Here is a 22,363-nt window from a genome sequence, read left to right as displayed (position 1 = left end):
TTAATCAGATCTGAAGTGAAGGAAGGGATCAGGAATAAAATTAAGATGTCTTCCTTAGTCCTGAGGTTGCTGTAAGCTCAGAGAGGCCTCTCCAACCAAATTCTATGCATGAAAATACTCTTTCAGAGCAAATGTGAGTCAACTAGTGGATCTACATGCTATTTTATGGCTTGTAGACATTTTTAATATTTTTTGATAATGTGGACAGCATGTTATGGAAGAAGTTGCCTGTACAACAAAATGGAAAATTATACTTGCACAGAAATTTAGTTTTTCTCTATTCAACAGCCTCCAGCTCTAAGCAGTTTAGAGAAAAGTCTGTATTTGTTCTCAGTACAATATCTTGTTTCAGTGTGTGACGAAGTGCAGAACATTTCCAGGCCCCACCCGTCGGAGATAAGAGCACACCTTAAAGAAAGTATCAGGTGGATGAGATGAAACCATGACGTATTTCCATTTCATGTGGGAGAATGACATAACTTCTTATTCACAAATAAAACAACAGATCCTTTTTTGGCACTTAGTCCTTTCTTGATTCAATAAAAAGGACACTGCCTAGTCCTCAAAATGCCACTAGTGTGAGTAACATCAACTGGACTACTTGCTTAAGCAAACCTCTGCAAACAGTAGCTGCAGATGTTCCTCTTCCTGCTCATTGTATGGTGCAACCCCAAGCACTGTCATGATTGACAGAGCTGCCCTAGACCAAGTACTTACCTCTTTTCATGTTCCAATATAAGATTTTTATCTGCAAGAAGGCCTTGATCCAATAATCCTTATGAAGGCATGTTTTGTTGCCCTCAGAATATGGGATCTGTATCCTGCAACCAAATATAAGTATTTAAATCCCTAATTAGGACAAGATCTGCGCAGTACAACTTGTCTGGTCATTTTCAATGTAATGCACGAAAGAGATGTTTAGTGCATTTAAATGGAGCATAGTTTACACAAAAAACTATTTTTAGTGAAGAAGGATCTCGTAAAACCAAGTGAGTGGATAAGAAGACGGCAGGTGACCAGTCACTGTTGACTGCGGTTGGAAATCAGTGTGTAAGGGCAGACAAATGTGCCAACAAATATGGGACATAATCAAGAAGGGTACTGAAAGTGGGAAAGAAAATGATGTTTTACCACTCTCTAAAATCTGCAGCCTCGGCCTCTCAGGTAGGAGAGTGTTAGAGAAGGAACAGAGAAGGGCAACAAACAGTTAAATTGTTGGAGCAGACGCATTAGGGGAAACACTAAAAGGTTTGGGACTTTTCGGTGTGGAGAGGAGAAAGCTGAGGGGGAAATGACTGATAATTTCAGTTTCACAAAGCTAGTGGAGAAAGTGAGTGAAAAACTGCTGTTCATAAGATCTCTTAGGTGATAACCCCAAACAGCATCTCCGATATTGCCACTTTGCTTCTCCCTCTCAGAGACTGCACGGGGCTGGAAGCACCACCAGCCCAAAGCAACGGGGCATTTCTTCTCACTGCGTTCTTAGATTCCTTTTTGATAATTCTCCAGGAGCAGTCTGAAATCCATAAACCAAAGAATATCAATTTGCTTTGCCAAAAATATCTGTACAGGTAGAGCACTTATCTGGGGCATGAGGGGGCTGTACTTATTCCATCACCTCTCTAATCATGAAATCACGGAATTTTTCAGAGTTGGAAGGGACCTCTAGAGATCATCTAGTCCAACTCCCCTGCTAGAGCAGGATTGCCTAGAGCACATTACTCAGGACTGCATCCAGGCGGGTCTTGAAAGCCTCCAGAGAAGGGGACTCCACAACCTCCCTGGGCAGCCTGTTCCAGTGCTCTGTCACCCTCACCATAAAGAAGTTTTTTCTCATATTTGTTTGGAACTTCCTATGTTCCAGCTTGTGCTCGTTACCCCTCGTCCTGTTACTGGGAACCACTGAAAAGAGTCTGGCTCCATCCTCCTTAAACCCACCCTTTAGATAATCCCCAGGCTTATCGCAAGTTATTTCCACATTTTCTCTCTCAACAGCCTAAGGGGTATGTGGGACATGGGCAGGACCCCAGCATGCTCCATCCAAGGTGCTTTTACATTTATTGACATATTGTGTCAATACAGATGCCCTGGTCAGCTCTGTTCCTAGGGCTTCATCAGCTGGACACAGCATCCCAGACACAGCACAGATGCAGCGGGAACTTCTCCAGTGGAAGCCCACAGGCCACACGATTTTAAGCATGTCCTGGTGGGGCTGGGTGCCTCCCAAGTACAACTGCTGGCAAAAATCCCTGAAGGGGTGCTAAGGGAGCACCCCAGCCCCAGTGGCTTACTTCTGAATGGAGCTAGGCAAGTGGAGCAAAAGCAGCCATTCATGCCACAAGATTGTATTAAGGGGAGGAGGAAAATCTGAAGGCACAGAAGACTGAAAATATAACTAAAAAGCAATTACAATGATATTATGGTGGCAAAGCTTGAGCACATCCACCTAGGCACCAAAAGTACTTAGAGAGGAAATGCATCCTGAGCACCTTCAGAGCAAAGCTGTGAATCAGAGAAATACGCACACTCTTGTGAAAACCACAGGTAGACACAGAAATAACATCCTGGCCATGTGAAAAATGTTGTGAGGTCAATTCTGACTTCAGTGGATGTTAAACCATTAAACAATTCAGTGAAACCCACGCAGAGTCAGAGGAGAATGGGTACAAAACTCAGCAGACCTGGAGATCCTTCTTCCAGAGGGGCGGACGCTGTGCTCCCCCTCACCCCTGCATGGGAGTGCTGCCTGCCCAGTGCCTGCCCAGTGCTCCCTCCAGTTCCCCTGCTGCTCACCTTGCCTCAGGTGGGCAGTGTCAGGTCCGGTAGGGGATGTGGCATCCTGGGCCTGGCCATACCCACCAAGAGAGCAGTGCAAGTGGGGAAGTAACGCTAGTCCCCGTATCACACAGAATCACAGAATGATAGGGGTTGGAAGGGACCTCTGGAGATCATCTAGTCCAACCCCCCTGCCAGAGCAGGGTCACCTACAGCAGGTGGCACAGGAAGGCGTCCAGGTGGGTTTTGAATATCTTCACAGAAGGAGACTCCACCACCTCTCTGAGCAGCCTGTTCCAGTGCTCTGCCACCCCCAAAGCAAAGAAGCTTTTCCTCATGTTGAGATGGAATTTCCTGTGTTCCAGTTTGTGCCCGTTGCCCCTTGTCCTGTGGCTGGGCACCACTGCAAAGAGTCTGTCCCCATCCTCCTGACATCTGCCCTTTAGATATTTATAAGCATTGATAGGAACCCCTCTTGGTTTTCTGCAGGCTAAACAGACCCAAGTGTGTCAGCCTTTCCTCATAAGAGAGGTGCTCCAGTCCCTCAATCATCTTCGTAGCCCTCTGCTGGACTCTCTCCAGTAGTTCCCTGTCCTTCATGAACTGGGGAGCCCATTAGTGGACACAGGAACACAGAACTGGACACACTATGTACAGATGTAGCAGTTGAAGCCAGACATTGTGCAGCGTATCCATGCGACAGTCTGAATTTTCCCACTGAAAATTCCCACCTCCCTTTCTCCTGTTGTCCCAAAAAGCAGTCAGAGTTTGTCTCTGGGCAACCTGTGTCTAATTAACTGGAGGCTTTTGAGTACACACACGCAGAGTCTCTGCTTTCTGCACCCCACACTACTCTGAAATTTGATGTTTTCTTGATGTCAGAGCACTTGCACAAACTTGCCGCTCAACCCAGAAGGCATAAACCCATAGACACCACTACCACTTAGAAAATAGCTTGATTTGACAATTACTCAGGCATTAAGTTTCAAAACATAGAGGAAGTGTGTTATGCTAATCATTTTCTTAGCAAATTATTATCCAGTGATGAGACGGTGCTGGCACTAAAGGGAGCCACAGAGGACTAGCGTGTTCTCACATGAGGGTGCGTTGTCCTCACTGTCTGACAGCAGGGACTCTGTTGCAGCAAAATTGCTAAAATCACGAGTGATTAGCACACTCAATTTCAGTGTCTCTAGGCAAAAAGCCACTACTTTGATGATCTCACCTATGAGATCACAGAGGATAAATGCAGAAATATTGCAGGCCCCTGTGTGAGGTGGTCACTGAGAAAGGAGGACCTGCTCACCCTGACATCTGTAGGAGCTTTCTGGAGTGAGAGGACGACAAGGAGAGCACAGGTAGGGGGTTGTGTGTCAGGCAGCACACTGACACATCATGCCATCACTGGTCATGGCAGATGCTGAGACTCACCCTGTTTCCTGCAGATGTCCAACGTTGGCTCCCTACACCTGCTGGTCACCAGCCCATGGTCTCTTCTGGAAGCAACAGCAGAAGCAAGGCTTCTTCACAGCCTTTCTGGAGCATAATGAAGAGAATAATGTGGCTGTGTTCCCTTTTTCAACTGCAAGGGGCTACATTTAGGGACCTAGAAGTCATTATATAAGTCTCCCAGAGAGTCTGCCACATTTAAAAGTGCTGGTGGAATATGACCAGCAATGTGACATTTAGTATAATTTTAACGCAAGATGCCACGTGTGCCTTGAGTGCCACCACATGCTTAGTGTTGCATGGGCCCTACAAATGGACAGGCACCAAAGAAACCACGTTTTGTCCTGTTCTGTCCGTTCTGTGCTACCCCACTGAACAAGAACTGGTGGAGACTGCAGGCAAGGTGGACAATTCTCATGAAATATTATTTTGTGCACCTGGAAGCCACAGCTGTTAAACACCAGCAGTTTGCTGAACACCACCACAACCTACCAGCCTATACCCTCCTAACTGAGCAACTGTCTCTAATGAGTCCAGAAAAGAGACTCAGAGGAGAACCAGCCCCACAGCTCTCACCAGCTTTTATCTCCTGCTTTTGTGGGTCAGAAAAAGGAATGAATACCTTCAGCTCTACAGTCTTCAGAGACATTGCAAGGAATGAGTTGCAGGGTTCACTTTTGAAGATTCAATAATTTATTAGTCTGGGATCTCACTAGTAAAACAGCATTAGCACTCCTTGGGACCTCATCTCTTCTCTGGATGCCACAGCTTTCTCTAAAAAGCCTTCCCAGAGAGACAGAAGAGCTGTAGCTGATCATAGAAGCAATACTGCACAGAAGCCAACTGCTTCCTTCCTCTGCTGCAGCCCTCTAGGTCACATTATCATCACCAGGACTGCTGCTGTCAGGAGCCCTTTCTCCCATTTCTATCTGCACTCCAAACAGCCCAAGAGAGATAACTCCATGGTCTTTAAAGCTTTCCAAGGGGTTTATGTTGAAAGGCTTGTATATGTGAGGGTTAAATCCACAGAGCATCCATTGAATTTTATTGAAAATATCTTTCTTTTAATTGATTAAATTTTATCAGCAATTTTCCCTAATCCAAAAGCTTGTAGCACCCTGCAAATCCACATAGGGCCTTAATAATGAATAATTCCTTAGCGTAGTTTTGTCCCAAAGCGTTAAGTAAACTTTTTTTTTATTGCAGTTAATCTGTCATGACTAAATTAATTAAAGCTGGACATGCCCCCTAATTCCTCTTGCTGATCTGATCTATCTTCCTAAAAAGAGCTTTTTATAAGAGCTATTACACTATAATTGGCATTTTGTGTGTTCTTAGACTTTTTTCTGTATTTATTTTATTTTATTTGGACTCCGTGAGTTTTGCCATTTTGGCCTTGGTGCGCTCACTGCCGTGACTCACGTATTCCACAGCTACTGCCAGATCTCTGGGGCCGAAGTTGTAATTATCACATTAGGATCTGTCATTGTAGGCCGGACTTAATAAATAGCCGGAGCAGTGATTAGAATTGCTGATTGATCCATTCCATGGTTTTGGACACCCACATCTGAGACGAACAGGGGGATTGTGGATATTAAGGGTTTGAAATGTCAGCATTCCAGATTAAATTAGTATTAATTAGTCATTCCAGGTACACCAGCTGTTATATATAGTAAGCATTTATATATTTGATAATCTGGTGATGATCAACTAAAACCGTGACTCAGATTCTTCTCATAAGCTGCAAAGAAAGCCCCAGCCCTTCTTCTGGGTCCACAACTCACTGGAGCCATGCAGTGCAGAGCAGATGACCACTGTCCCTTCCAGGTGAAACTCACAGTGCCCTTCAGGAGCACAACCCAGGCATTGCAGTTCCAGGTGGGCATTTGGTCCGTAGGACCAGGATAAACCTATTCCAAAGCAAGAAAACCGCTGAAATGCGCAGAGTATGGATCCTCAGCACCAGTTCTCCTCACTCCACATCCAGAGGTCGGACGGTAACACCCCAACGGTGCCTGAGAAAACGGAAGCAACAGCTCCATGGAGGCGATGCTGTTGCTGGTGGTTCTTCACCCCACAGCTTCCTCCATAGAATCATAGAATCATAGAGTTGTTAGGGTTGGAAGGGATCTTAAAGATCACCTAGTTCTAAACCCCCTGCCATGGGGAGGGACACCTCCCACTAGACCAGGCTGCTCAAAGCCCCATCCAGCCTGGCCTTGAACACTTCCAGGGATGGGGCATCCACAGCTTCTCTGGGCAACCTGTTCCAGTGCCTCACCACCCTCACAATAAAGAATTTCTTCCTAATATCTAATCTTAATCTCCCCTTTTTCAGTTTAAAACCGTTACCCCTCATTCTATTGCTCCACTCCCTGATAAAGAGTCCCTCCCCATCTTTCCTGTAGGCCCCCTTTAGGTACTGGAAGGCTGCTATAAGATCTCCCTGGAGCCTTCTCTTCTCCAGGCTGAAGAACCCCAGCTGTCTCAGCCTGTCCTCATAGCATAGGTGCTCCAGCCCTCTGATCATCTTCATGGCCCTCAGAGCAAACCAGAAGCCTGCAGGGCAGACCAAGAGGGCCAGCGGGAGGTTGACTGGGGCATGCAGAGGTGTAGGCAGCTCTTTAAACTGTTTTGGTCCAAAGGTAGTGCTGTGCTCTTCAGAGCAACCAGCCCTGGTCCCACAGCAGCCCCAGAAGACAGACTTGCAGTGATGTCTGTTCCTGCCAGGAACAACGTGGTAATACAGCATGCTGTGCATGGCCACCGCACGGCTCTTTGTGGCAGCTCTTGGGAACGGGCCTACCACATCATTTTTTTTCTTCAAAAAGTCATATGTTTTAGAAGGAAATTTTGTTTTCCTGGGAAGAGTGGAAGGAGACAACAGAGGGCATGAAAACTTACTAGGTAACTCCAAATTTTTATGATCCCATGTATGCACCCAGCGATGCTGTGAACGTGGATAGACCCTTAAAGGCTGTATGATCAACATGGACATTCTATATTTCTTCAAAACCTGCTTGGTTTAGATTTGTTGGGTCCATTGCTTGACAGATATGGAACGAACTAAGGAAATGTGCTGGTTGTGTTCAGCTATACTTTGAGTTCTTAAAAATAATCTTTAAAATTTTTTTAATTTGTGTGATTTTGTTTCCATTCTCAAATGGCAAAAAAGTTACGAGAGTTTAAAAGTTCTGAAAACTGGTATCAGAGTGAGTATCATTCTCTGGACTGCTCTGGGTCAACCTTAAGTTGCATGCTGACAACTCAAAAGCATTCATTCAAAATCCAGTGGCAGGGATCTTGTCTGTGCTCTATTCAAAATGCTGTTTTCTGTTCCTGCCAACAGTTTATTCTAGATCAGAAATTCCTTTTCCCCAAGTTCTGAATACCGCACAAGTGCAGAGCTATCCTGCAAAGTGATATTTTACTGCTAGAGAACAACCAAAAGTCAGCCCCTCAGCAGAGGCAGTTTTGGGCAAACACTCGTCAAGCTCACTCCTTTCCAGAGCACTTGGTGCATGAAAGCTGTGCAGCCCAAGATGGGGAACCCAGTTCTCACCTTATTAGTGTCACTTTTTTGTTGCCTTCATCATCAAGGCAGATGAGCTGCCAGGCTGGAGATTTTACTTTTGAGACATCTGCAGGCAAAATGTCATGACTGTACCTCTACCTTGAGCTCTGCAGTGTGCCCTCAAAAACCAGCACTGTAAGGAGGAAAATAACACAATTATGCCCAAGAGTAATTGAGGATTAGGGCACACCATGCCAGCTACCCGCTTTCTGTCCCTGAATATAGCATTTCACTTCTTTCCATCTCCAAAAGCAGGGTAAGGGTACTCAACTACATCTCTAAAGTGTTTTCAGGCTTAGGGCCAAATACCTTTTTTAAGGATGATTTATTTTTATCTCTGCCACCACAACCACATCTGCACATGAGGGATACCGTGCACTCAAAGCTTTTAAGTTGAGGGTGATTCTTGCTTTGTGATCCTAGGTTGCTAAGTAGCCTGTGTTCAGAGATGCAAGGAATCCTCGCTGTACTTGTCATGTAGCAATCTTGTCCAGCATTCACAATATTTTCTCAACTTGAAAAAAATTCTTAGGGATTTCCCACTGAGGCTCAAAGGCAGTCATATATTTTATTTATTTTATTACAAGGCATGTAAGTAAAAACTTGCATATCTGAAAAAAAAAAAAGGATATTAGATAGAAAACAGTAATAAAATTAACATTATTCTTTTAAGAAACCTAGTAATAAATACATTTCCCCCTCAACATTAAAATGCTTGTTATTCCGCACAACAATAAATACAGCATAGCTCTGGCATAGAGAAAGGCCAAGGCTGGATACAAGAAGTCCATGTGTTTTTTTAAAAAAGCTCAGGTGATTTAGAAAGGTTTGGCATCCTGCACTAGATGCACTTTGATACAACTTGCACTTTAATTTCAATTTTACTATGATTTTTAAACAGTCCCATAATATGAAAATAAGAGGAAAATTTGTTTGATTATAGGATTTTTACCTTAAATATTTTCAAAATAAGAGATGTGTAAACTCATTAAAACCAATCCTTGAAATAATAAGAAAAAAAAAGTGTCTTAGTGGCTATTCTACAAAAATGAAGATTTTTCAGCTGTGGGTGCTCAAGCCTGACCAGCCAACTGGCGAAAGACCAATACCCAGTCAGTTCATCAATTCTTTACACAGTTTTAAAAAAGAAATAATAATAACAAGGAGAAAGACTAAAGAGTGTAGTATTCACTTCCCAAGTCATGACAGTTCGAGGTTCTTACACTATTATCCGAAGGTGAGAGGAGAAACAACACGTATATTCCAGAACTCTTCCCAGCTTAACTTTGGGTCATTCTGGTCTATACTTTTCTTTTAAAGCTACCAACAAAAAAAGAGAGAGATATTTCCATGCACTGTGCTGTTCTTATGCCAGCACGTATCGTCACAATCGCAACTGTGAACCTAAGTCACTTTGATAGCCCAATCTAATATAGATTGATTGATTGTCCCACGACATAGTCCACAAAATGCCACAAGCTCTGGCAGAGTCCGGCGTTCTTAAAGTACCGATAGGTCATGGCAAGACTTGGACTTGAGTTTGAAGGCCATGTTCTTGTTGTTCTTGGCAACTATTTTGCCCCAAAACCGCCTGGCTTTCTTGGGGATGCTCTCTCTCCGTTTCTGGTATGCCAGACGCTTCTCGTTCTTTTCCTTGCTGTCCCTCCGGAGCCGCACTTGCCGCACGATGCCTTCGAACAGCTCTTTCACGTTGTGCTGCACAGCTGCTGAGGTCTCGATGAACTTGCAGTCAAACACAACAGCACAGGCTCGTCCCTCTGCAAAATTGCAAGGTGGGTATGTCACAAGGCGTCACAAGCAGGGGAGAGGCAAAGCGGCCCCAGGCTGCCATGTGCTGGGAGCCAGCGCCACCGGGGGAATTCCTCAAGCCTAATATAGGCACGGATAAGTCCTTAATCACCCGATGCTGCCTGCTAGCCTATGATTCATCTGCTGTGTGTCACAATCCCTGCCTGGAGAGGGAGGGGGAAGCCCAGTCCCTGCCATCAGCTGTGAACGGAGCTGGGGCTGACCAACCCGCAATGAGACAACGAAGGCCGAGAGGTCAGCCATGACTCAAAACCACCTGGTCATCTTACATGCAGGCTCCCACAAGTCCCATTAAAGGGTGATGACAGCACCCTCCATACGCACAGCACAGCTCTCGTCCCCACAGGAGGCAAAGCCCAGCCTCCTCCACGGGTCATGAGTAAAGCAGGGTCTTGGGACAGTAGCAACTTTGGTGGGAGCTGACACATCTACAAAACCCTTAAATAAAGGCAGAACTTTGCCTATGACTTCAGAGGTACATCTGAAATCATAGTTCTTATCCTTAATTATGTGAACCTAAGCTAAACTTGACGGCTGTCTTTCACATGCAAGCCAATTTATTTTGTCTTCTGGCTTGCCGTGAATTCATCACCAAGATAACTAAAATGACATGAATGCACCTGCCATCTTTCAAAAGGTTTTTCAAGTGGGACAGACATCCCTGGTGTACTCCTCAGTTCAAACTCTTCACTTATGGCAACTGTGACATGTGCCAGAGGAGCCATGCACAACCCCAGTGGAAAAAAAAAGTCAAGATCAATCGGGAAATATAAGAGCAGAATGGCAGCAGAGAGAAGAAAATGCCAAGTGGAGAAACCCATGTTTCTGATAGGCCAAGACGAGATCATCTAATGCATTTCTGTGTGTTATGTTGTGTCACCCAAGCCTCAGGGAAGACTCTTCAAGAAGAGATATTACTGACTGAAGACCGTGGGAGCCAGCAGCAGCTTTCACAGCAGTCTCTCTATTCCTGTTTAAGGGCTTAGGGCTCCCCAGGCTTTGGAAGAGCAGCACAGGTTGGTTATTCTTTTGTATACAGCAGTGAGAGCTGTTTCGGCATCCCAAAGGAAGGCAGCAAGGAGACCTCTCCTGAAAGGTGCACAGTTTCTGTCCAGACTATGAAGGGTGAGAGGGAAATTTAAGTTACCAGGGTGGACAGAGAACTGGTTAAAAGTAGAGATAATCTTTGGCAGCAGAATAAAGGGTGCTAAATACATTATGCTTAAGCACATATTGGAAGCCCAAAGGGTTTCCAGTTACCAGAGATCCCACATACTGCATTGGTCTTACGCTAGGAGTTGTAAGGGAAGAAATTCAAGCTGCTTTTATGATGTTACTTAATAAATTTAGGAAAAGGAGTATCTGACACGTAACAGCGTTAGCAAAGGAGGCTTAAGGACCTGGCAGACCCCTCCCAGTCCTCTGCTGTTTTATTGCTCTTTTATTGCCCTGTCCTGATCACAGCATACTCCCTCAGACAGAGCTTTGCATTTCCTTCAAAAGCTACTAGATGACTCTTAATGTTTACATTGTTTTTATCCTCATCATTTTCCTTACCTGCCACTGAAACTTCGCGGCACCTGACAAGGTCACTTTTGTTGCCAACCAAAATAATGGGGATGTCTTCTTTCTGGCGTGCCCTGCGGAGCTGTATTCTGAGTTCCGAGGCCTTCTCAAAGCTCGCTCGGTCTGTGATGGAGTAGACGATCAAGTACGCGTCTCCCACTTGCATGCAGTGGTCTCGAATCCATTCTCCCTCACGCTGTTCAAATGGAATGGTCAGACATCGTTATGCCCAGAGCAGATTTTGCTTAGAAAGTATAACATCAGGGAATCCAAACACATTCCTGCTGTAACTGTAATGGGTACGGTTTGAATCACAGTTATACTAAAAGTAATTCCAATGTGGTGATGGTATGAATACTTCACCACAAAGGAGGGCAAAACTTGCCCCAAATAATTCATTGTGCTGGCTTTCGACTGGAATGAAAGTGGTCTGGAAAACGGCTTGAAAGTTTTGTTTTATCATTAAAAAAATAAAGAAGGCTTGCACTTCTCAGGCTCACACTGAAGAGCTGTCAGGCATGCTTGGCTTGGGGTGGGATAAATCCCATGTTTTCCCTAATGTCAAAGTACAGAAAACACTTATTTTCTTTCCCAAAAGATACCTACTTTTGATATTAGCAGTGATTTATATGCACTTTTCTTTTGGCATTTAACTAGAACAAATTAAAGTACCTTATTATCCCACATGTCAAGCAGTATAATAGTTGCACTTTCCCCATCCACCATCAGCGTCCTTTCATATGTGTCTTCTGGAAAGAAAATCAGAAAGATTGGTAATTCATCATTTTGTGGCATCGTGTACATTACCAAAAAAAAAGTAGTTGAATACGTATAATTTGTTCACAGTTCAAGTTATTGAGCCAACTTTTATTCTGGCTCACATTCAGTTCTTTCCTCATTTCCATCAGCACTGAACCTGCCCTCTGTTCATTACTGGTTGTCTTACTTTCCATGATATATGAAGGAGGCTGAAAGATCAGGAAACGAAATGTTCATTATTTTGGCTGATATTCTCTTTATCTTATGTGGGAGAGAGAAAATAGAACCAGTGGAAGAAATAACCGAATGCTGAACATTTGCCCCATGGGAGCAGCAGAGTCCAGCAAGGCTGAGTAATGGAAAATATTTGCTTTCGCTTTAGCAGGGACAGTTTACGGGTGAACAGTCACTGCTGCTGAGAGCTATACAGCTAACAGCCTACCAAGCAATGAGGACAGGGGTTTGTGAGACAAGAGCTGGCGGGTTTTAGAGAGGCTGAGACTTCTGCTGCGTCCCAGTTCTCTCCCATTTTGCGGTTTGCCACATTACCTTTGATGTCAAAAAGCAAAGGAATCAACAAACCACAGCAGTTCAGTTATTTTGCACTGAGGCCACAAAAATTCATACCTAGGTTATAAACACCACGTGACAAAGTTCTGCTTAGATCTGGGGGGGCTGTTCCCACTCATAACTTCCATCAAGCCGTGCTGTGAAATCTGTCTAGCTTCTGCTTCAAATACTAGTCTTCCTTCTTTCCCCCAAACCTGGGGACATTTGGATGAGCAATATGGGGTTTGGACCCATCTCTAGTCTTGCATTGCTGGTCAGTGAAAAATGCCAAGCTTTGGGCTTCTGAGCAAACCACCCCCTTCACTGCAGTGTTTAAGGGGTCTGTCCCAACCACGCTTGTAGTTAGGACTGCGTCTTAACCCTTGCCTTATAAAATTTCTGTTGGGCATTAATGGAGTGAACTTTCCCCTAAATTGCAATCAGAGCTCTTCCTCCAAGCCAGGGATCTACATCCATGCGAAAGAACAAGACCAAAGTATTTCACATTTAAAATAAAATAAAAAAGAGGACAGGCTTGACACAGCTTAAAATGAAAAAGGCAAAGCTAATCAAGAGGAGTAGTTTCTCTTGAAGGCCCAATAGCACCACAATTGTGTCCATGAGTTAAACTACTCTTGCAGTCAGTACCAAAGCCAGTCCATAAAAGCAGCTGTATTCCCTCTGTGAGTTGGCTGCCCTGAAACTATCCTCTCTTGTAATAGAATTTCCAGTTTGCAAGCTAAGGTTTGGAGAATAGTTCTTTCAACTGACCGAGCATCTGCGCAGGAACAAGCTCCACATACCCCAGAGGACAACATCCAGGGAACTGTTTCTCCACTCTTACACATGGAGAGGCTACAACTATGTAATCACACTCCTCGAAAATATTATGCCCAAATGGTCATATTCAGCACTGATTTGCACCTTGGTCAATCCTAAGGAACTTCCATAGGATATAGAACACGTTGAAAGTGAGCAATTAGTTCATCTCATGCTTATTTCAAAGCTGACACTCAAAAAAAAAAGGAGAGATATAACAACAGCAAGTTTTCCAATACCTCAGCAGAGCTGGCCTTGAAAAATCCGTCACTGCTAAACTCCAAGCAATGCTGCCGGGAGTGCGAATGAAAGGGGAAACCATACGGCTTCGCATGGAGAAGAAAACTGTCTGACAGGGGTGTGCAAAGCAAATCGGCTGCATTTTCTGACGGCTTGCCCAAGGGTCCTACTCTCGTTCGCTGGTGTTAGCACTAGGAAACCTTTTATCAGAGAAACTCCAGGCTGAGGAGCTGGTGGGGTTACAGGAACAGTCAGTGGTAGAAGCTGAAGGTAAAGCACACCTGAATAACTGATTCAGAGTGACTGCACCGTGGGGAAATTCAAAGCCCCCAGAGGCACAAAGATCTGTGCCCCCAGTCTGTGACAGCAAGCAAGGAAAATGTGGGTCCAGCCTTCCTGACGCTGGGCTGTATTAAATCCTGGGTAAAGCCACAAAAAGCTGTCCTGCCTGTGCATCACTGGGGACTGGAAGAGAAGCCCAGAAACTCCCTGTGCTTAGCACTGGCACCATCGCCCCGAGGGAGCACAGGCAGGAGAGGGAAGGGACACAGCAGAGACAGGGAAGGGTCCTGCGTGCTGCCAGCAAAACTAGCCAGCAACCTGCCTATCCTCCGAAGGTGACAGCATCTGCCTCCTTAGAGCCACAGCGGATTTCTGTTGTAGCACAACCCTTCCACATATGTGCGACACCTTGCACACGGGGCTCGGTGCCACAGCTTCACCTTCTGCATGATCCGATCTTTGGGATTAAAGACCCCTTTGCAATCCTAAACAAAGCAGAGGAGGGCAGCAAGGGGGATGCATAAAAAAAAAAAAAACACACAACCCTACAGCTTGTGCCTTTTCCCCCTGTTTAGTCAATAGGAATTTTTCTGCATTGCTGAAGGACCTTTTTCTGGTTTTCCCCTGGGGGAGCACATGCTGGGCAAGGAGATATATTTTACTCAAACTCCATACAGCCTACGCTGAGGTAATGTGTTTATGCAGAAAGGGTGAGATGACTTCTAATGGCAAATATTTTGGAGGTGATTGAAGGACTCAGCAGTGGCTTTTTCTTTATATGTTATATCTAAGCATTTCATTCTCGTAGACCCTGAGGACCTGCAGTTGTTTTCTCTCCCCCACAGAAAGCTGGAGTCAGCCCCATGTAGCCAGTGGCAACACAAATGTTGGACCAGCATGAAAGCTGAACCAGCCTCCTGTGTAGCATCACCACAGGTAGAAATGAGGCAGCTTCCAACAGGTATTTTGACATGAAATAGCATGAGAATCAGAATTGTTCTCTTTCAGAGACTTTCAATCATCATTGGTGAGTATCTTACTCATCTTATTTTGCTTTCTTGTTTTCTTAAGAGAAATGCATGTGTTGAATCAGTTTTGATGATCAGACCCAAAAGTTTGTTACCTCGATTTTTGATTAAAATGGCCTCTCTGATTTTCTGTGCCAATTACAACTGGCAAGGCGGATTGCAAGCAAACACAGACACCCCAGGACATCACGACCTACCTCCCAGCACTTCGCAGTCGCTGTCGATGCTGTCATGCACCCCGGCAAAGATGTTGGCTAGCGAGGACTTGCCTACGCCATGCTCCCCGATCAGCACCACCCGGTAACAGTTGCTGCCGGACTCAGAGGAGATGACGGAGTCGGATGACTCCGAGGACCAGCTCCTTCTGTAGTATTCATCGGGACTGATGGTGTACCGCTTCTGAGGGTTGTACTCATTGGAGTCTTTCTGGACCAGCAGATTCTTTCCGTCAGCAGGGATGCTCCATCGCTGCTGCTGCTGCTGCAAGCTGCTGTTGTGGGTGCGACGCATGGTAACGTTGTTGAGAGTCATTCTTTACCCCTAGTGAGATATAGGGAAATCACAAGCGTTACCCACCAAACGTTTAGAAACGCATTAACACCCTCTTACTAACTTCAAGGAAGCACATTCTGCCCTTCTATAGGGATCTAGTATGCAGCAAAAGTGAGACTTGCTGCACTCTTTCGTAGTTGCTGGTACACAAAGAAATATTTCTAGTTAGTGAGTCAGAGGCTTTTTCCTAGGGATGATACCACCCTCACGTGTTAAATCCTACCTTTGTTTAGCCTTTACAAGCTCACAGCTGAGCTAGGTGCAGCCCAGCCCTGGAGAGAGCGAGGCACTGCTGTGTCCCAGGAGCAGAAGGAAGGGGCAGCGTCCACCAGAGCTGTCCTACCCGGGGGCTGCATCCCTGCTGAGAGGCACCTACAGGTACTGCTCCCCATCCTTTGTCCTTAACTGGGAGCAAACAGAGTTGGTCCCAGCTGCCTCCAACTTTCAGTGCAGCTGAGTGTACAGCACCTTTCACGTTGTCTCAGTTAAGAGCTGAAAGTTTTGGGAAAGCAATAAGCCACCACGCGCAGCACCCTCAGACAACCCTAATTTAAGGAAAAAGCCACGCAAGCAAGTCTTGCTATGATGGGGTGGATTTGGGCCTTGTCTACAGCCAGGTTAACAAAGAATGACTCTGCTTCAGACAGCGGCTGGTAAAAGGGAGGACACAGTCAAGCCCAACAGCTTTTCTAAAGAGATACAGGCTCTAGCCGCTACAGGAGGTAGCACTGGGAGAAAAAGCTCATGAATTTACAGATATTAAATCAACAAGTCCATTTACTGCCCAGTCAGCAAGATCTCTTTACTATTCTTAGATAAGCATGACTCTTAATTACATTTTACTCAGCAAACTCTATTTTGCCTTGCTTGGAGGCAGAGGACAGTGATGTCATTCTCACGGGCCAACAGCTACCATTTTTAGGAAAGTTACTTTCATGCATTCCAGTTCCCAAAGTGACAGTTATTTAGACATTTTGCTATATAGCTGACATTTCTCAGCTCTCTTCTTCATATTAGTAAAAAGGATAATTGTCTGTAAAAAATGAAAAAAAGTATAGCAAAGCATCAAAACAACACGTACAAGTCACTATTCCTCTTCACACAAAAATGCCTGAAAACTTCTGTGAATAAATGCACAGCAGGACATAGGACAAATATACAGCAAAATCACACTCTATCTGAACTTACTACCACATACGCAGTATTTTCTCTGTGGTGCACAGTACCTAGAGGCAAAGTGAGATCGGTTGCATGGTCGAAGTCACAGTAATTTTGTCAGTAAGAAATATATCTAAACTAGAAATCATGCACCAAGCAAAGGCTGTTTCACAAACAAAATCAAACATTTACTGTGGTTGAATTTTAAAATGCATTTTTTTTCCTTGTAGTTTCCCTGCTGAAAAGACCAGACGAGAAAAGCCGTCTCTGAGCCAGTCACACAACAGAGCCTAACTCACAACCTGCAATAAACACTCACTCACTAAACTGTCGCGAACACGAACATTTTACAATTTCGCCCCTAAAAAGTTATCATCCTTCGTTAAACAAAGCTAAACGAGCCCTGGTCACATACAGCGTTCCAAGTTCAAACTGGTTTTGATGCCCTTTACTGCATTTAGCTGCCTGGGTCTCCAGCCTCTACAGTAAAATACTGCATCTGAACCAACGCTGCCTTACTTTTGTTATATCCTCCAGGCAGCCGGGTCCTTCTCTGGCGCTGCCCTTCTCCCTCGACGGGCTGCGGTCCTCTGAGCTGCTCAGCTGGAGTAAATCCTCTCCTGCTTTGGGGCTGCCTCTTTAATTCTCTCTCAGCAAACCTGGTTTATATTAAGCCCATCTGATCAGAGACAGGGCTTTTCCGTGACGTGGTTGGCCTTTCCATACAACAGCCAGCCCCCAGCTGGGAGGAAGCAGACATGCAGAAGAGCAGAAACTTGCAAACAATCTCAAAAGACTTACTCAAAATCATATGATCGTCTTAATATTGCCAGTAAAATAAACACATTTGGTTCTTGCAGGATGAAAACAGGAAAGTGGAAAAAACCCAAAATAATCCAAACCGTTTCACCTCACTCAGTTTTTCATTCAAACATTATCAAAGTTGATGTTGTTTAAAAAATGACATAAGTTTCATTAATGCATAAAATGCTGTAAATGTGTTATGTTCTCTGCCTGCAAAATGCACTTAACCCCCTGCTGGACAAAACGTTTCTTTGGAATAAAATATCTGGACTTTATTTTGGAATTATCCTAAAAATGGGCATGTTAGTCCATTTTTTTTTTTAAATTAAAATCTAATACATACAATCATCTTTTTCTCTGTCAGCCTCCAAGTGACTGCACCCAGTTTCCTGAACTGCATAATCAGCTCTCGCTTCTGCTGCAACCCTTTACGAACAGGGGCTTGAAAAAACATCCAACTACAAATTCGGTGTTACTCCAGCTGGATGGTGGCAAAGATGCACCAGAACACACACAGTCTGCACAACATCGGAGTATCACAGTGCTGATTCCATCCACAGTTCATTAGGGAAGTTGAATACACAGCCTACATGGCACAAACCCGGAGTCTGCTCCGTAGATTTTTATAATCTCATAACTCCTTGGCAGAAGAAATTTTGCTGGAAGGAAAAAAAATATCCAAACCTGTAATGTGTGCCACCAGGTGACACTTCTAACAACGTATGCAAAATACTTCGTGATTAATAGATAAAGAGTAATAAACTTTCACGGAACTACTCAGTAGGGGTACCACAAGTTATATAAAAGCATATGGAAACTCTATAGTCAGCCTTCAATTATCCAGATTCTGGATTAACTATGATGAGCTCAAAATCAAGCTCCTACAGCTTTCCTTTATATTTGCAGTCTCCTAGTTACTCTATCAGCCCCTGAAACCAGCAGGTGACTAATTCTTATCCCGCACACAGGAAGTCTGAACAACTTCGCTGCTGAGCAGGGGCAAGAATATGTTTTTTCATGTGCCCATTCTTCTCAGTTACAGGTGAGCAAGCCTTTAACTGACAACATACCTTTATTAAAGGGAGCAGTGATATGCAGAAAAGACCATCTGTTGCTACGATTGCCATCTAGCCCTTATTTCACATTCCTCCGCTGTAAAATTGATTCGCTTTCCCCTGAAAAAATAGACCTTTACGAAATTCTTCAGTTGAAATCCGCTTGCTTTGTTTTCCCTTTGGCTTTATTTCATTCCTGTGTATTTCATGAGGATTTTCAGGGACCTCCTGAGCCTATTCTCAAGTTTAAAGAGCCAAGAGCATTTCCCAAAATAATACACACTCACTAATTTACTTGGAAATTATTCCATGGAGAATTGGACACAAATACATCCTGATTTTCCTTCACCTGTGATTCCCTGCTTGGCAGCAGCCGAACTGGCCCCAAGTCCCGCATCTCCACTTCGCCCCATCCCTTACACAGCAGGCTGCGAGCCTCTGCTGCCGCGTGATAATCTCAACGTGCACGAAGGGGCACGTCCCTCTGCGTGGGATGCGCAGAGCGGCTGTTAATATTTACTGCACAAAATACAACAACGTCTCTGTTGGGGGAGGTTTATGGCATGGCCAGTGATCTGCAAGAAGGAGCACTTTGCTCTTTTGCTGTCGGCATGCTCAGCCCCACTTCTGATGTTGCTCAGGTTCTTTTGAAACATGCTGGGAATCATGAAGGAGAAGTGGGTGGCTGGAGTACTGTGTTCTGCACCTCGGGTTCACTTAGCTCTCTTTAAGTTGTCTGTAATTTGTCACTGCAAGCAAAAGAGCAAAAACCTGTCCACCACAGGACTGGAGAGATTTATGGCCAGATTGATCCCAGCAGAACTGTAGGCTCTGATGTCTCGCAGAAAGCACAGACAGCAGAAATAAAACAAAAAGTCAGAAAAGCCTTTACGTTTAGTTATGGTTAGTGTTAGATCAGGAATTGCTAGACATCATCTTCCATATCCTCCTCAGAAAATTCAAGCAGACAAAGAAAACACGGCTCTCCGGCGACCGCACAATATATCTCTTCTATAAAGCCATCCATAAAGGTTGTCCTAACTGTGGCATGAAGCGCTCGCACTTGGGAAACTTGCACGTGTTGTACTGTCTCTTCTGAGCCTATTTGAGCTTTCCAACTGGACAATTAACTCTCCAGACCCTGTTCTGAACTACTTGTCAACCTCCACATGATGAAGAGCTCTTGTTCCTCAGGGAATGCCACCAGCACTCATGAATTTCAATCACTCTGTCTGTGGGGAAAACTTTTCCTTACTTATTTTAAAGCTGGGGAGAGGTGCAGGATTTTCAGCCTCCTGGTACTTATTTACAAAAAAAAAACAAACCAGCAGCAGGTTGATTAATTAAATATACGAACTGAGCCCTTCTCAGTAGGGCTGACCATAGGCTTGGATTTCCATGTGCAATCCCATAGACCGATGGAGGCTGATGCATTCCTGGACTCCTCAGCCCTCTAGCACTCTTCGCTGGTCCACGCTTCGACAAGTCAAACTGCCGGAGACACAGGTACAAGAAGAGACAAACCACAAGGCTGGGTGCTGTCGTAACACACAGAAGTGCTTGGATGTTACTGCCTGGTGCAATATTAAAATTTAGAGTGATTGCTTTTCTCTCCTCTTATCCATTCTCTGCTTCAATAATCATGTCTTAAAGGAATGCTGCTTGCAGCCAGGACGAAGTAAACATCGCAGAGTAACAGCTCTGCAATCCTTCTCCAGCCAGTTACAATTAAACCAGGTGATGCCCAAAGCAATTAGGCAGAAATTTTCCATTGGATATAAAACAGCAGTGCTTTTTAGCTGACACTTAATTAGCCATTTTGTATTTATGTATATGAAGGCAAAAGTAGTTCCTTAAATCACCTTCTGGCACAAGGGTCGTGCACAGAGTTGGCCTGAAACAATTTGAAGGGTGAAAAAAACTCAAAAAAGCAGGAAAAAAACAAAAATCAGATTTATTTTTGTAGGAATTGAATACAGAATGTCTGAAAGTGCACTTTCTCCCTATGCATTTAGCAGAAGAGTACATCTTCACTTTTCCCCTCGGAGGACCTGACTTCGTAGACTGTGTTCCCAATGAACGAAGTCCACCACCTTCCTTTCCTCCACGCCGTTGTGGCATTTCACATTTTGCTCTGCTTCTCACATCCATCAGTGCTGGCTGGCCCTTGGCAGTTCCCAGACCCACCAAGAGCATCAGCTATGGACAGAAATGGATGTGGGTCTAGACACGATGCTGGGCTGGATAGTGTCTCCTGGGCACACTGGGGGTACCCACCCCAGTGTCACCATCCATTCCTGCAGCACAGCTCGGTGAGCAAGCGTAGAACAAAAAGCAAAAATAAAATAATGTGTGATGAACATGAATTAGGCCCATAGCAATGGGGCCGTTAGCTTATTTACACCGACCCATGCCCACAGCTCTGCCTTTGCCTCTCCTGCTTTGCATCCAACGACTGCGTAAGAAGTTTCATGCTGAGTGAGAAAGGTAAGAGGGGTAAAATACTCTGAAACTGGGAGGTATGAGGTAGGGAAATGAAGGATTATGTGCCTGAGGAGAACTACTGAGGGTCTTAAGTGGGGTACAGAGCGGACAAAGACGCTCAGAAATGGAGGAATAATAAAACCTGGATTTTTTTTTTTTAATGGAAACAGAGTCGGGAGCACCTGAAAGTGCTCCCCTATCAAAAAAAGGTCACTGCTCCCCTCAGAGGAGTAGATTTGGTATTCTGTTCCCAGCAATTGCTTTCAGAGGGTACCAAATTTGTTCCAACACCTTCTTTTCTCCCACACCACAGCAGCATTTTTACAATTTTTTAACTGAGCACTGAAAGCAGAACATGATCCTTTGGTAACGGAGCACGAGGGTAGGGAAGAAGCACGGATCTGTACTCCTTGTGCACAAGATAGCAGTAAAAGCTGGCATTTCAGCTCTCAGGGAATAGGATTGCCTTTAACCAGCTGCCTCATTACAGAACCCCTCATTAGTCTATTACTTGCAGCTAATCTGGATTCTGATGTACCAAAAGGAAGGCGCGCTCCATAACCGTGCACTGCAGAGCCTTGGTGACTGTAATGGGTGTCCAAAAGGTATTTTCCCCATTAACACATTAAGCCAACACAGTCGAATACTCAGCAGAGAGTCAGAAATGAGCAGCCAGAGGAAGTAATGCAGTTCAGTTCATAATAAAATACAAGTTACTTTTAGTCTAGTTAACCGAAAAGAAAAACAATTAAAACAACTATCAGCGGTGGGGGAAAAAAAACAAAACAAAACAAAACAATGGTAAAGGGCAAATGGCAAAAATGGATTACTTCAGTAAGAGTTACTTAGAAAAAGGACTGCCATTTCCTACCCTTGCACTGAATGACGGTAAAAAATTATGCCAATAATTGTCCAGGGAACAGGATTAAGTCGTCTATGACATAAATAAATGTGCCTTTCAAATGGAATCAATGCAAATTTAAAAAAAAAAATCATACTAATAATAGTAGGATGTGAGCTAGCCATAAATGTTCTTCGAACACTGAGCTAAAAAACCCTTCAGACAAATGGCACCAGCACAGACCATTTTTTGCATCTGGGATCTTTGTAGGACGTCACAGTCCTCAGTGCCATCAGGCTCGGGAGCCAGGGGCTCCTTTGCAGCTGCAGGATTCACAGGTTTCAATAACTGGATTTTATAGCACTAAGTCTTGGTGGTAATTTAATGACAGGCAACTTCTGCGTCAGCAAACCCCAGGTTAGAAACTTTGGCAGGATAATCTGGGCTCCTGATCTTCAGAACTGTTGAAGGGAGATCCAGAAAAATATCTTTTGCTCCAAAAGCAATTTCTTCTTCACCGTGGTGACCACGACTCTTACACCGAGTGCAACCAACAGTAACTACCAATACTCGGGTGGCTGGGTGATACTGCTTCAAC

General features: G+C 44.5%; 1 protein-coding gene across 1 annotated transcript; it reads right to left on the bottom strand.

Moving 5' to 3' along the window:
• Positions 1–8,333: 8,333 nt before the first annotated feature.
• GEM (GTP binding protein overexpressed in skeletal muscle) lies at positions 8,334–17,234 on the bottom strand. The gene is made up of 5 exons (XM_054192823.1): positions 17,101–17,234; positions 15,069–15,411; positions 11,867–11,943; positions 11,186–11,390; positions 8,334–9,576 (listed from the first exon to the last, which is right to left on the bottom strand). Exons 2-5 carry the CDS (start codon positions 15,400–15,402, stop codon positions 9,299–9,301), a joined length of 894 nt encoding a protein of 297 aa, XP_054048798.1. The 5' UTR covers positions 15,403–15,411; positions 17,101–17,234; the 3' UTR covers positions 8,334–9,298.
• Positions 17,235–22,363: the final 5,129 nt, after the last annotated feature.

Source organism: Rissa tridactyla, chromosome 2 (genome assembly GCF_028500815.1).
Source record: "Rissa tridactyla isolate bRisTri1 chromosome 2, bRisTri1.patW.cur.20221130, whole genome shotgun sequence".
Classification (NCBI taxonomy): Eukaryota; Metazoa; Chordata; class Aves; order Charadriiformes; family Laridae; genus Rissa; species Rissa tridactyla.
This window is presented reverse-complemented; position numbering and strand designations above follow the sequence as displayed.

What these genes read in the sequence shown, in the direction of transcription:
- GEM (XM_054192823.1), bottom strand. Translation starts at nt 15,402, where the DNA reads ATGACTCTCAACAACGTTACCATGCGTCGCACCCACAACAGCAGCTTG. An exon ending in CGACTGCGAAGTGCTGGGAG is followed by an intron (nt 11,944 to 15,068) that starts GTAGGTCGTGAT and finishes TTTTCTTTCCAG; the next exon opens with AAGACACATATGAAAGGACG. An exon ending in CCGCGAAGTTTCAGTGGCAG is followed by an intron (nt 9,577 to 11,185) that starts GTAAGGAAAATG and finishes GCAATTTTGCAG; the next exon opens with AGGGACGAGCCTGTGCTGTT.